The sequence below is a fragment of the Haliotis rufescens genome, unplaced genomic scaffold (assembly GCF_023055435.1).
Source record: "Haliotis rufescens isolate VD_foot unplaced genomic scaffold, xgHalRufe1.0.p SCAF_17, whole genome shotgun sequence".
Taxonomy (NCBI): Eukaryota; Metazoa; Mollusca; class Gastropoda; order Lepetellida; family Haliotidae; genus Haliotis; species Haliotis rufescens.
Window position 1 is genome coordinate 31,589,562 of NW_025963857.1, and position 16,086 is coordinate 31,605,647.

At 38.5% G+C, this 16,086-nt stretch overlaps 1 protein-coding gene across 7 annotated transcripts in view; it reads left to right on the forward strand.

The window, feature by feature from the left end:
- LOC124142531 (WD repeat-containing protein 7-like) overlaps positions 1–16,086 on the forward strand; it is a 42,741-nt gene that overhangs the window by 8,218 nt on the left and 18,437 nt on the right. Inside the window, exons 8-12 of one of the 7 annotated variants that reach the window (XM_046511065.2) lie at positions 1,384–1,434; positions 6,132–6,277; positions 9,970–9,996; positions 10,878–10,904; positions 13,056–13,143. In XM_046511065.2, coding sequence (XP_046367021.2) covers positions 1,384–1,434; positions 6,132–6,277; positions 9,970–9,996; positions 10,878–10,904; positions 13,056–13,143 — 339 coding nt within the window. The remainder of the gene's footprint in view (positions 1–1,383; positions 1,435–6,131; positions 6,278–9,969; positions 9,997–10,877; positions 10,905–13,055; positions 13,144–16,086) is intronic. The other 6 variants (XM_046511066.2, XM_046511067.2, XM_046511068.2 and 3 more) reach the window with 6 other exon arrangements.

A 16,086-nucleotide genomic window follows, 5' to 3' on the forward strand; every position in this document is an offset into this window, starting at 1 on the left:
TATAAAGCCTGACATTCTCTTAACCTTGAGGGTGCTCATGGGTTTCACCAAAGTGGTAAACGTCTGAGACCTGCATCACTTCGGGCTTTCCTCCCACATTAAGCTGACACGCCGTGATATAACTGGAATACTGTTAAAAGTGGCGTTAAACCCAACTCACTCACTCACATAACCTTGGGGATACCTTTAACATTAAACAAACTGTTTTGAGGTAACTGACAAGTGCCAAGTTCCATCCTTGGCCTTGTACTGTCATGATACACAGGTATTTTAAAAAACACAGACATCAGGCATTGACACTATAAGTTGTATCCAGTTTGTCTGCGGAGCATTTCAAAGTAGTATTTTATGTAAAGTAACTATAATATTGGAGGTAACAACTAATAATTAAACCATCTAGATGTTCACTTGCCTCAGACTAACATACTCGCGTCCAAGTCTGTGAAAGTCAATCACGTCAGTTGGTCCTTTCTTAACTCTCATGTTGAATTTTGAGTGATTGAAGGGTCCCAAATACATTTGTAATTACATGTGATTGGTAGGGACAAAAGCTGTTAAACATAGAAATTCCTGATAATGTGTGATGACTCAAACAAACAAACAAACATGATTAAGATTATATTTATTTATAATGTCACAACCCCATGGTATTCTGGTTCAGCATAGGTCCCAGTGCTGCATGCTTGAAGTGGCAACTAAACATGCCAAACAAAGGGTTGTGTGCTTAGAATATGTCACCTGGGTTATCGTGTGTCGTAACCTAATAGTGTGAATGTATATTGTTGCTCATGCTGTCTACCACTGTTTACCTGAACCAGACCCAACTGTTGCTGGCAGCTGTAATGTTGCTGATTGCAGTGTGTCAAAAGTTAGATATGGCCCATCAGGTTGCCATGGTTACTGCAGAGACATAAAGAAGGTCACTGTTGCATATATTTCAATATTTGGAACAGAAACCGTTAGCTTATTCTTTTTCACAAGGAAAGTATTTAGGTCAAGTAATGAATGTTAATTTGTATCGACAACAAATTATCATTCATTACAAAAGTTTTATGAAGCAGTCAGCAACATTCCAACTATATCACATCCGCTAGTAAATAATCCTGTCGGAACTGATAAGCCAGTGATTGATATTTATGAGTAACACCCACATTGTCAGGGTACAATGACACACAATCAACCAAGTCACAGATCCTGACCACCTGATCTAATTAAGTCACCTACTACGACAAGCAATAGACCCGTCCTAACCCATGTACCTACAGAAGTATAATCTATGATTGGTATACAGTGTCACCCTCCTGTACTAGCCTTGTAATGTACAATCACAAAACAAATGGTAACATCATGCCTGACTTGATCGCTTCTATATCACTTTTCAAGGTGTATAATTATAACCCCCAATCTGAGAGTCCTCGTCACCATGGAAACCGGGTAAGATCGTTTGCGGCCTAGATCTAGTACCATCAGTAGCGTACGTTTCACCTAACATGATGTTTGGTTTCAGTTGCTTAGTCTTTCCTAGTTTCTATGTCTAATTCATTTTGTACACCTCCTATTACAAACATTCACAAATGCATCTGGAGCTAATTTACATTTTAAAGTTTGTACACTTCAAATGCTTAAGTTTAATGAGTAAAATTTTCACACATTATGATTCTCTTAGTTGATACATGAGAAATTTGATTTGGAATGCTATTAAAACTTGAAATGAATTTGGTATGTTTAAGTGTTCACTGATTGATGATGAGAACATGTTTTAAGCTAAACATACTTTCCTGAAATAATGAAACTTTGTCATGTGTGGAAATATAAATCATGTCTGTGAGAGGAATTCTGGTATTTGTGAATGTCTGTAGTACAACAGCTGCAGCCAGGCATTGATCAGACAGTCACTGATGGAAGTACTTTGTAACCATGGTAACATGATAAGGAACATTACAAAATGCTTCTCCTGCATGGTTTACTTTTTGCTTCACTCATCCAACAACTGTTTGATTGACCAGAACATTAACAATAACACAGACAAAGACAATCTGAGGGTGTTTCGCAAAATTATCATATTTACACTTTTTCTACAAGAAACTGTGAACCTCCAATCTCTAAAATGAAACACCTGTTTTAATCAAGTGTATCAGATGACCATAGAACCATTGGAACTTTCAATTAAAACACTTCATAATGAAGTATTTAAATTAGTAACTTAAAAACTGTAGAGGACTGAATATTGACATTAAATTAGATACAAAGAAGGGGACTTTATTTGTTTAAATGGGACTGTTGTTTCCATGGTTACTGCCATGTCATTCTTTTTAGAGGGATTGGAGGTTAACCTACTTGTTTCTGAGGGTATTTTATATATTATGCACAATAAGACCTGTGATTATGGGAATAGTAAGTCCTTGGTGAATGACTAGTTCACAGCGATTTCCAAATTCATGTATACATTTGGGGTTGATCATGAAACTATTAGCCAGCTTCCAAGGTTATCAGGCTAAATCAGGATGAAAAAGAGTTGTTTACTTAACTGCTGTCATTATGACAATAGGACTCAAATCAGTCATGCTGCAGTAGACTTGTTAGTGTTAGATTTTTGGAAATACTGATTTGGAATTAGTGTTTTGTACTGAGGATTATTTTTAGATAGATGATTATGTTGCATTTAAGTGCTGTATAATGCATATATAGTTTTGGTTTTGTGTCTTTAAAGTTTATGTTGCTTTTTATCACAATTGGTTCAATAGTTTATCGGTCACCTGAGTCAGTAATACGAGCAAATTAACCGGTATTTTGAGAGAATCTTTTTGAAGCAATGCTGACACAGGTAATCACTTTCTGTGGGAGAACCACACAAATTCAATGTAATTCTGTGGGTAGATTTTACTTGTTTCACAATCAGTGGGCATTTCATGTTTTCAGCTTCAGATAAAACAGCATGTTCATGCACTTGTAGGGACCTTTGAGATCATTGTCACAACACTCTGTAGTTCCATTAGTAGGATTTTCCAAACAGCCTAGAGATAATTGTACTTCTTTGCCAGTTTATGCACTTCACCCTGTCAGGGAAAATTGGTTTCATCTATCTCTCTTAAACATATTACACATATTTTAGAAGTGAATAAATTCTGACATGGATAGAACACCCCGTAATAAGTGGGCTGCAAAATATATTCACAAAACCCACTTCCTTTGCCAGAAGTATTGAGTCCTTGATATCAACTTGCGGGACATTGGACATTGAGATTCAATAGCCTGACTGTAAGATTGAGTGTGTTAGGGTTTCTCTACAGTTTTATGTTCAATTACCAAGTTAGAGGCCGTGGTTTAGTCTTCGGGTTAAGGAGGTGATTTGTCGCACCAAAGTCTTGGTTTTGATACCTCTCATGGCTACATGTCAATTTTTGGCATTCCACCTTTGGCTGGAATATTTCTGGTGTTGAGAAACCCATCTTCCCAAGGCAAGGGAGTCAACTGACTAAAAAAGTCTGGTTTCCACCTTGGCCCAACTAGGCTTGAATTGGCTTGACTAACAAGTGTATGCATAGTCCAATCAAAATCACAGAACGAAATCGACATCTGTTTCATAAAATGCTGTGCAGATTTCGGTCGATTGTAGGATTTGCAAAGCATGTGTGCCAACTCAGCATCAACAGATATTTTTCAGATCTTTTCTTGTTTTTAATCAAGGTGCTCACTTGATTTGATGCACTTTGTGAAGTAAGACCCGTATTAGTACAATAATGACCACCATTTTGTTTGAAGCAAATGCAAGTGATATGAGAGGTGGAATCTGATTGGTCAATATGACGGACATAGAAGGAATGTGACTCATATGGTCACTGGTGGCGCTACGATCGAGCCCAGAAATTCCAGCCTAGTTTGTCAAGGGTGGAAACTGGACTTTTTTCAGTCTGTTAACTCCCTTGCCTCGGGAAGATGTGCAAACCCCAACTCATTCACTCACTTTGACACCTACTCTGGAGGATGTGTGAGCATGTGTCATGGTGCATGACTGTTACAATATTCAATAGTTGAAATGGATTTGATCACAGAAATATATAGTCATGAGAGCTTTGACTCTTTGTGGAAGAGAAGCTGACTGGTGTTGGATGTTGTATTCAAATGCGCTTTCAGACCTGCTGCCTGGTATTGAATGGACTGTATATCATATATGCCTTTGTAGGTAACTTGACCATTGAGTGACCACCAAATGAACTTTTAAAGTCTTAGCTCTGTGTGATTTTTGACATTTTCTTACTTCCAATACTGCTAACTTGCCATTCTTGCTGATATCTTGTATATATGCACATTTCAGCATGCATGAAAGACTTACTATACAAATAATGTACTGGTCATTTGAAGGTGTTCATGAAAATATTAGATTGAAATACAGAAACCTACATTGATTATCTAATGACATGTATTGTAACTGTTCTATTGCAATAATCACATGATAATGTTTTTCGCCAATGCTTCCAATTGCTTCAACAGTTTCTTTTTGACAGCTAGTAAACATGGTAAATCACAAGAAGATGTTGTTGGTTCATGATCTGCAATTTTGACCTTATCCACTTATCTAAGAGAGTGATACACAAGCTATTTGAAACTATTGTTGTACCCAAGGGTTTCAATACCTTCAATTTTTAAGAGTTTCATGAAGCAAGACCCCAACTATAGTCTCTTGACAATTTCCAAAAAGATATCATTTTGTATCTTTACCACTTTTCATATCTTTGATTTGTAATTTCAATTTACAAAAGAAAACCCATTCAGAATGTAAATATTCCCTCAATGTTAACCCTTTTGGGCAAGCATTGAATAGCCACTACATATATGCTGCAGCCTTTATTGTTTATTGTCTGTGCATATATGAGGTGCTGAAATCAGACATGAAGTTCGGAATGCTTATTTTGCTCATATCAAGAAGTATGACACCTTGACGCAAACTGGTTGATTAGAAAATTTACCTGACATGAACAATGGTAGGTTTGTCAGATTTTCATGTCGGAATAAAAGATGTGATTTTAATAAGATGCAGCATGAATATGAGTGATTCAGAAGTCTGCACAAAAGACAGACTGCTTTGATAACCTTTCCACAAGCTGCTTTTTTACTATTCTTTTGTTTTAATAACACAATTTGTTACCAAACAAGCATATCTGTAAGTATGTTTGACAATAACAAAGACACACTTCAAATGTCACACTTTCTTTTGTTTTGCTCAAGAATTATTCTGGACTTAAATGCTACAGCTTATGCTTGGTTCCTTCACTGTTATTAATGATGCAGGAAAATGTGAAAGAAATCCTTTATCAGTACTTAGTAAATAACAGAAGATTTAACTCATGCATGTGCACGGTAGTGGAGTAGGATGAGAATAGGCATTTATATAGGCTTGATGTGAGACTGCTCGTGTCATAGTTACCAATGTTGAATCTTGAACAGTCAATTTTTCATCATAGGCCAACTGTTGTCTTCTTTATACATTTATTGATAAAAATTGTTATTCTTATCATATTGTACCAAATTAACCAGATACATTGTTTGGGAATGTATTTTCATGTTTTCATAAATGTATTACCTTCTAGTGTACATACTTCTGAAATAGGCATTATGTGATGAGTATTATGTTCTGCAGTGTATATTGGCCAGTAGTTCAGCCTCCACGTGTTGTGTGTGCTGTGTGTAGCTCAGCTGTTGGAGGAAGAGCTCGCTGTTGTTAAGATGAACTGATAAGCTTGCTGTTGATACCAGTCATACTGTTTCCAAATTATACATTGTGTTCCATAATATGTACATATTTATAACCTTTTCAGCATTTTCTGTACGATTGAAGAAAAGTTATATATGTTTCAGAAAGTAGAAAGTTTGAACTTTTTTTTTACAGAGTTGTGAAATTAATTTTTTTTCTTACCATGAGGCAGAAATAAAGTAAAGTTTTGTAGGTGTTTTACAGATGTTAGCAGTGCCTGGAAACAAACATTGGTATTCCAGATCTAATATAGTTTCCTTGATGTATCTTATTGGCAACTGTGTATTGTGATACAGGACTGTACCCACTAAGTGTCAACACTCCTAGCTGTAGAAAGTAGATCAGGGGACTGAAGTTTCAAACCTGTCGTCCATTGTAGATATACGATGCTGGGGATTTCACCTTGTTGTGTTCTGAGTCGAACCGCGTCGGTGAACGGTGGGCAGGTGGCGACTTCATCAGCGTGGACCGCGTCATTGTATGGAGCAATGATGGCAAGGGGTATCTCTACAAGCTTCCCACAAAGTGAGTATGGAGAGAACACTCTATTTTATCATATTTCTAGTTGTCAAGATGGTGGATGTGAGTTTGTCTCAAGACTCTGTGGTGTTCTGTATTTGGGTCTTGTTTTATATCACTATCATCCATGCTGTTAGGTAATTGACAGACATGATAAGGTTTTGTTCTTCATGATGACAGCAACAAATTAGATCATTTTGTACGAAATAAGTACCTTATTTAGTTAGTTATTTGCTGTATAAGCACTCCTGGGAAGACAGAAAATTTACAACATGTACAATGCACACGATAGCTGTTATCAAAACGTCTTTAGTTTCATCGACATTTGAACTAGGTTTGTTTACTGTCCACTCAATCTCTGAAAACATACTTATCATGCTGTGTATGGTTTTATTGAGCACCCTTTTTGTCAATATCTTTAAGCACTGAGGTGCTTATGGTGTATACAGTATGGTAAACATGGTTTAATAAGGAACTTCTGAAAAAGAAATGAAAAGTTTTGTATGTTTGTAATTAACATCAGTGACATGATGAAAGGAATTTGTTTAGCATGAAAAGGATTATCATCAAGATTATTATACCAGTATATGAACTATATATGCTGATTACGTGGGAAACAAGTGGAGATTATAGAAAATGTCACTGGTCCGGAAACAATCTTTTTCTTGAAAAGAAATGAAAGCATGTAGTTGTCATCGCTTTCTGTAGCCTGGTGTAGAATGTCTTTTGTGTCGCTTTCAATCTATTTAGTTTGGTTTGTTTAAAGCATGTATGGAATATCTCATGCTTATATTCTTTTATTTAATTATTTGGATAAATTGGTTATAGGTATAATGTGCTCAGGGGATGGATAAAGAATCTTGTAATATTTTAATGATATTATTTGTTCATGTTTAAACAGTGATACAGTAAAACATGGTTTTGACAAGCTCCATGCAGCTGTGGACATTTGTTTGTTATACCTGGTATACCTGTTGTATGTTACCTTATACCTGGTATACCTGTTGTATGTTACCTATGTAAATGCAAAACCTAAGTATCACTTTCTATGTATTTTTGAAAGAAGTGTAAATAACCATTCTAGTACAACATGTGCTAGAGGTGGTGGACATATATGATACACAATTTCATATCAATTTATTGGTATTTTCATAAATAGCAGACTTCGACTTTAGCCACTAATCTGAAGCCCGGGACTACTGAAAATCTATTTGGTCTAGTAAGCTCAGCTAAAATAGTCCTCATGACAACAGTAACATGTACTGAAAATGATGCTTAGAGTCATGTTTGGGATTGTAGTCTCGAAGGTTTTTGGCAGAGACTGAAATTGTTACAGAAGAACTTTGGCATTTAAAGAAACACATGTTACAGTGATAGAATTAAATAGAAAGAGTTTGAGCAGTTTTTTGACATATCACAAAAATTGTCTCCTGGACGTCTCAGCGACTTCTGTTTTGAAACATGACAGTTGACTTGCTATGCAAGATTGTAAGTCATTGCTTGTTATGTTATAAACATATTCAGGTGAGATGAAAGATGATAATTTGGAAATAGTGATCAGGATTGAACCTGTGACTGATCTTAGTCACAGATATCATACTGAACAAAAACAGTTATGGATCATGAATATTTTTCTGGATATTTTTATGAAATTGTGCAGGCTTTACGACAAAAATTATCTCCAAAAATATTTATGATCCCTAACTTTTGTTGTTTTGTATATATTAGTACCACAGCAATGGTATGTGAGGATTGCAACAATAAGCTGTGACATGTTGATGCACCACTGATTGGTGTGACGACTGATTCTCTCATCACCTGTACTGCAGAGATAACCGTATATCGCTGTGTATAAGGCGAGTTTTTCGTACCTAAAATGAGGGGGTTAAGAAGGGGGGTCATCTTATACACGGAGTCGAAGATCTCACATTTTTTTCCACTGGCGATGTCAACTGGCGTCCGATAGCCAGCCCAGCATTTGACAATAAAACTTCGCATTTCGTCCTAAATAACTGTTCCACTAACTATTTCCATACATAAACATGATTTGTATCTCTTTTCCTTGAATAAAGTTTAATAATTTCTGCAAATAAAGTTGAAATTGCCCCCGCCTCGATGCAGATTGTCAAACCAGCTGACACTGTAAAACAATGAACATCCGTGAGTAGAGAGCCGGAAGTATTGGTAAGCATTTGCATATGGCACACGTGACCTAACATGTGATAACCGGTGAAGCTGAAATCAATTCCCGCTGTTTTTACAGTTGTATTAACAACTGTTGGAGACAGTGTGAATAAGTGATTGTGGAATAAACACGCTGAATGTGAAGCAAATATAAGCCTAGTTATAACATAGTTAATTGGCGATTAAATTACTCACCATTGTCTCTTATATGTTATTACTTCATCATGTTCATAAATGAATAGTGTCGTACCGTGTAAACACAAAATGGCAACATGTGCTGGAGTTACACCCGTGACCAATCATCGTAGAAAAAACAACGCAAGATAAACATATTTTTATTGCATATATAAGGTTTGTGTGCGCACTTGTGATGTGCTTCATTCCAGGTCGCCTTATACACGGAGTATAGGATTTGGGGTTGATTTTGAAGGCGTGTACACAGCGATATACGGTATGGGATAGTGTCATATACTTTGTTTGATTCACCGCTGATGTTGAAAACCATAAGAATGTTTTATCCATATTCATCATAACCATGTTCTACTGTACCTGCAGTGCATGTCTCATCCTTCATTAGGAAGTAGTCTGTCAGGTCATTGCCTGTGGATGATACTTTTTTGACACAGCAGAAGTAGTCTTCACTGACCAATTTGTCTTGATGCAAATGCAGTTAATACTAACAAGTTGAATCCCGCCGAGTCACAGCACACTGTCACAGCCCTAGATGCACTGGTAGCAATACCTCACCAAATTACATCTCATCAATGTATGTCTTGCCTCCAAGGCAAGCTTGCATGCAGCAATTGTAGTGCTACGCCTGTCGTAACTCCGTAAGCTACCCTCTGGACAAGACCTTGCTTGTTGTAAGAACCAAGACATGATGATCGGGTGGTTACAATGTGTGACCTGGCTGATTGTATGTTGTCATGCTCCAATTGCATGGATTGTCACTCACGATATTTTGTTTGTGTGTTGTTTAACACTGCACTCAGCAAATTCAGCTATGTGACGGCAGTCCTTATGTAATGGAGTCTGGACATGACATCCAGTGATTGTCATCTTGAGCATCGATCTACACAATTGGGATACAATGTCAAACATCAACCAAGTCAGCAAGCCTGAACACCCAAGCCTGTTAGTCTCCTCTTACGACAAGCATAGTTGCCGCTCATGATGTCAACCACTAGGTTGCCAAACCAGATTCAGTCAATTACTGTCCGTTGAGATATATCTCGATGTAGTTAAAATCAGATATTTTACTCTGATACAATACCTCTCTGCGTGAAAATTTGTGGACACCTCTCATCAGCCAATAGCCAACAGGCGATAGCTCTACAATTGCTCTGTGCAAGTCAGCTCATGTGAGAACATCCCATGTGTAAAATGTCTAAGCAGTGGATTGTTTGTGATGTGTCATTAACAGCAATGCTCATTCTCATCCTGGGAAAAGTGTGAAGTTCTAGCTTTCCATGTGATAGATACTAAATTCTACTAATTTTCTTTGTGAACACTAGTCTTCTGAAAGGAAAGGCAATTACAAGGTAAGGAATGTAAAACGTCTTGGGACTTAATTTTTCTACAATTGTGTTGTCATACATTTTTTGAAAACTAACCTTCTCTTTAGTATGTGTAAGCTGTAATGTGTATGCTGAAGTTCAGTTTGTTTTTTCAAATCTTCTTGTTATTTGTCATGATCTTTTGAGTTTTAAGCAACCTATTTGAAATCTGTCGCTGTTGTGATCTACAGTAAAAGTCCCATTAACAGACTATTTCATGATTGAAGCTTGGTTGGACAAAGAGTTTTAAAAATACCCGCTTTAGTTATGACATTAGTGACAGAAAGGTTCATTTTTAAGTTTTTTTAAATTGAATACATATTTGTTTTATAAGCTTTAGCGCTGACATTGCACACTCAAAAGTGTACAAATCTAAGTGCATGTGGACCTAGTTTGCTATGAACTTGATTTTGTACCCAGATGATGTGTAAGAAATCTGTTGTCAAACGTCTACCTGTCATATTGAATTTGTGTCCTGGTATTAATAGACATACTGACTGTGAAGACAACCACAGTTCTCAGTGGGGAATTCCTTGTCTTTCTTCATTGTATGCAGCTGCAGTGTTCTCAATACTTTCAATCAGCATGCTCTGTCAGGTGTGTGGCTTTAGTATTGATACTGGGAAATAGCTGGTCATCACATAGAAAAATGATCTGTTGATTTGACTATTTTGATCAGAATTCAGATAACCATGTCCGTTTATAAAAGTTTGTTCTATTCCTGTCAATGGATAGATGTTGTTTGTAAAACTCATCAGTCGAACTCTCCCTGAGCCATGACTGCCATTGTTTTAACATCATCACCAATTCAAACACGTTTGAAGTAGGGTTATACCTTACTAACAGTGACTTTCTTGTAACTCAAGGTCAAGGAGACAGTCTGTAAGTTCTGAGTAAGTACCAGAGTACCGAGTAAGTTAGGAGGAACTAGCTATTGCTCTCTGTTTAGAACTGAGCTGCTGGAAAGGCTCTGTCATTCTTTCTTTCAGTGATGAGCTAACTGAAGCTACACTCTGTCACTTGACAATATGTTTATTCATAGAAATATCACAGTATGTTATCCTTAATCATGTTAAGTAAATCTTTACTTACATTTAAAGTAAATTAGTGTCACGATCTTTCGAAGAAGCTTCAGTTAGCTCAGTTGATCTATTCTTGCAATATCCCTTATCATTTCCATCTATTCTGAATCATTATCCCCAAAGCACTGCTTTCCTCCTTAACATGCTAATGAGCATAACGCCAAAATGACAATAATTGTTTGTTCTTTCTGACAACCCCACCTCATCATGCTCATGGGGATATCAGATTGGAATTGATCCCCAGCAACCTATGCTGGTCGTAAAAGGCTACCAAATGGATCGGGTGGTGAGGTCAAGTGACTTGATTGCATGCCATCATACCCAGATGGCATGTATCGTTTCTCATAATATCAATCACTGGATTGTCTGGTCCAGCCTCGATTATTTACAGGCTGCCGTCAAAAAGCTGGAATATTGCTTCGTGTGGCGTTAAACAACAAACTGACATCCTATCTTAACATCTCATCTCAAATGCTTTCATAAGGCAATGTGCAATGAACAGTCTGTAATGATCATGATGATTATATGGAAAATTCATAGCTCCTCATATCTGAAATTGTTTATGAGTATGGGCAAAGTATTTTGAAAAATGTAATTTCCCTTCCCCGGGGCTGCCACCTACACCCTCCTTCATGTCACTATACACCTGCCACACCCACAATACCTGCACCCCCAGCAACCTCACATCATGCCATTTATTTGTTCAGGAACATGTTGAATGTTGATGCATGACTGGACTAACCCTGCTGGTCCAAGTTGGTTTCATTTCATTCCCTGGAGTTTGTTTCCATATTTTTCAATAATTGTATTTTCATCTATCTGTATTGAATTGTTTTAAGACTTTAAGAGTTTAACGTCATCCATCATATGTTGAAATGAATGTTATTTCATTCTGTTACATTTCGATGTATTCTTTTATCATTTTGATAAGGAACAACAGCTGCTGGTTGACATAATCTCATTCTGGAAATGGTACCAGGTTTGATACATGTATTTCCAGATCGTAAAAGTGAAACAATAAGTCAGTATTGCATCAGACAGACTCTATGATGAACTCTGGAAACATTCCAAGAATAAGTTGAAGACCTTTAGCATCCTTCTGGGGCTTCTGAGACAATATAAGTTCCAGATGCTGCAAGATAGGCAGCCATGTTTGTATGTATGCAACATCATGTGTTTTGGAAAAGCACCCAGAGTTGCTCCGTGTTGTGAAAAGGCTAAACTAACAATTCTTTAAAGCTCATGATCGGATAGTGCGTTGTCTTATTATTTTAGGAGTAGAAGCAAACATTTCTTTGCAGTACTAATTATGATAAGAATGAAGATTCCATGCTTAATCGACTTCAACACCTATATCATGTATAAATGTAACCCCGCCAAACATTTATGATTCATGTGAATCACATCCAGTGGTAGTCAATATACACAGGTGCCTTGAACAGATTGATAAAGAATATACAGATATTAAAAAATAAAATGCTCTGTTTCATTATCTCATATTCGTAAACCTAATGAAGATGTAATAATTAATTTGTTGTGGCCTAACATAGATTGACTAGCAGGAGCCACAAGGCTCCGAGGTAAGGGAGTTTAGTTTGTGACCTGACGGTACAGCTTTTAGGAGCACCCTCTTGGAGCAGTACAAGGGCGGGAACTACATGCTGCTTGGCTGGATGCTAGTATTTTCTGCTTGATCTTTCTGCTAACTTGCATTGTAGGCAGTTAAAAAGTTGTTTCCTAGCCCTTTTTGGCTGCTGTAAACATTACATTTAAATATCATATGAGTATTATTAAATATTGAGAATATTTTTGTTTATCATTGAAGTATCATATGAGCACTGCACTTCATCTTGCATGTTATTACTGAATAATTGTTGAAACTTTCATAGATACTTGAAAATATTCTTTCAGTGCAACTTTAATGCCATTGTACGTATTGAGTTTTCTTGTGTCTTATTTCAGTGCAAGTCCCGACAGCCCTGACTACCATCGACAACACCAACCAACATCTCCACATGCTTACTATATACTTGATCTTTATGCAGAGCAGGTAGGACACCTTTGTATGCAATGTGTTTGTTTTGTTAATGCACCTTTTATGCCAAGTATGACAATTTTTTAAATTATCCTGCATTACTCCTTAATGCATTAACTGCTTTTTTTTTTACAGAAAAATGAAGCTGTGTGAGGCCCAGCTGAAAAAGAAGTTGTTCCAACTAGTTGTGTGGCTAATACCATCATACAGGACCCATGTGACAGTGGAAGTGATGACGTCACATACCTTCACATTACTGCTTGTCACCCAGACTGACTAGTTGTGTTTGAAAAAGCTCCAGCAATCTACTGGCATCCATTGCTTGTTACTCAATTCAACATTTCCGTTGTGTCTGGACTGTACTGACCCCTGTTCAGTAACTGCTAAGTGTTGCCTCTGGTGGTCTCCCCTACATTTATTCTGTTGCCAATCACTAGACAGACGCTGATGACTACACAGGGGCCTGCACCAACTTACACTTCCATGACCACCCAGGTGCTGGTGCCTCCGACCTCCCAGATGAAAACACTTACCCAAGTGTATCGCCTACCGTCAGCTCCGACAAGAGCTCATTTGAGCATCTACACGACATCTCCACCACATGACTGGCTCCTCTAAGCCTACGACTGTTCGAATACCAGACACACGTCTACCCTTTTTAGAAAAGGAGATTCGGCACTCTCTAAATTTCTTGTTAGCTCTTGCTTCTTCATCTTGAGCTTTTGATTGGAGACTAATCCCAATCGTGTTGAACATCTGCGAATAGTCATGACCTACCAACAACGCAAGATAGACCATATGTGCAATCATCTTAAGGCTGCACATATGGTCTATCTTGCGCCAACCCAGGTCTGTTTTTTCTCTTTTTAATAGAGACATATACGAGTCCCACTCTCACCTCTCGAGTATCGCCCTCAAGGCTTTGGAGCACGTGTCCCAGGAAACATCTCACAAGTTTTCCAACGCCGGGAATTATCAGCCATGTCGGAATTCTCTCAAGGACCAGGCCCAGGACACCCTGTCTTTTTGTGGCAGGGATCAAGGTAGAGGAAAACAGCAGGGCAATTACCAACCTTGCCAGGATAAGTATCAGGGCCAAGGTGGTGATCACAGGGGTTACCACTGAAGTGTTTGACATCGACGACTGGGAACTCCCAGCCTTACCAAGAATGCCAACCGTATTTCCGCATGACAACATTGAGACTGCTCAAGACCAGAATCAACACGAACGATTCCTGATCAGCCTCAACGTGCAGAATGCTTACCTGAACGTGCCTATCCACCTGACAGGCAGTTCTTCAGGGTTCCTCTTCAATGGTATCAACTACCAATGGATGGACTCCCATTTGGCATTTCCACAGCCCTGTGGTTAGTCACCTAAGAGACATCCAGTTTGAGTCATATATCAACGATTGCCTACTGAACCACCATGACTCGGTGACTCTCATCCTGTACAGGGATTTCACCAGATGCCTTCTCCATCAGCTGGGGTTGATTTTCAACGAACTGAAGTCGGAGTTCACTCTATCCTTCACACTTTGAGCCTCTTCATTCAGCTTCCTTGTTTTTTGCTCACCAAGAAGACTTGGCTCTGGCTACACTGGCGAAGGTAATCAAGTTGCATGTACTCAGCATCACCCATGTCCGGTTTGAGCGCAGTGTGCAAGGAACCTTTCACCTTAGGTTGTGCTGGGACTTCATGGCCAAGAATCAACTCCCAGGACAGCCTGACAGGTCCTTCACCATCCCACCTCTCTCTTCGATTGTGGGTGCTGAAGACAAGGAGGAACTCCACATGTGCCAGGTTCGTGCTCAAGACTCAACTATTCATCCCTGTTTCCACGACTTCCCAGTCAGACGTTTGCCAGAACACTATATATTTGTGGCTACGAGCAATCATCCTGCAGGCTTATGAGGCCACTGGCATGGATCCTCTCAGGGCCAACAACCCTCATGAGATTCACGCGGTTGCATCCACCCTGGCTCTCCACATCAACTGCTCTGTCAGATCCATCATGGATGGTTGCTTCTGGAGATCCGACACAGTCTTTGCCAGCTACTACTTGAGGACTCGGCCTTGTAGTTTTGGTCCTCTGGTCATTTGCCAAGCAGGTCACAACCCCAAACGACATTAATTTTTACAGCAGTCCTGAGCTGGCTTTTCAAACTCTCTGGTGCATTAGCTTGGTAGGCTTTTTTCTATTACTGTTCTCTGACCTGGGCGTCCTACATTCCTCACATGCTCATGCTGGAATGGTCACATGGTTTCCGATCATCACAAAAGGATGCTGTGATGGTTGCCTGGACTTTTTGACGAGGGTCTCCTGAGGATCACATCTGAAGGTATGCCCACCTCCGTACCTGATCCGTCTGATTCAGATGCATTAAGGACTAATGCAGGATATGTTAAAATATTTTAGTAAAATCTAAATATTTTTTACATTTGCATACTTATCCTGCATAACTATGTCGAAAGTGGCCCACCCATCGCAGACATGCCTCCCCATGATCATCATGATGTCAGTTGTTGAGATCAAGCAGTAATGTGAAGATATGTGACGTCATCACTTCAGTGGTCACGTGGGCGCTGTTTTAACCACACAACTAGTTGGGACAACTTCTCCTTCAGCTGGACCTCTCATCAGCATTACTCTCTGTCCTCAAATCGAACATCTCACCAGCATTAACATAGCAGTCTCTGTCTTCAAATCAAACATCTCACCAGCATTAACATAGCAGTCTCTGTCTTCAAATCAAACATCTCACCAGCAATACCATTGTGGTTCCTGTCTTCAAATAAAAAAACATCTCACCAGCAATACCATTATTGTCCCTGTCTTTAAATCAAACATCTCACCAGCAATACCATTGTGGTTCCTGTATTCACATCAAACATCTAACCATCATTACCATTGTGGTCCCTGTCCTCAAATCAAACATCTCACTAGCAATACCATT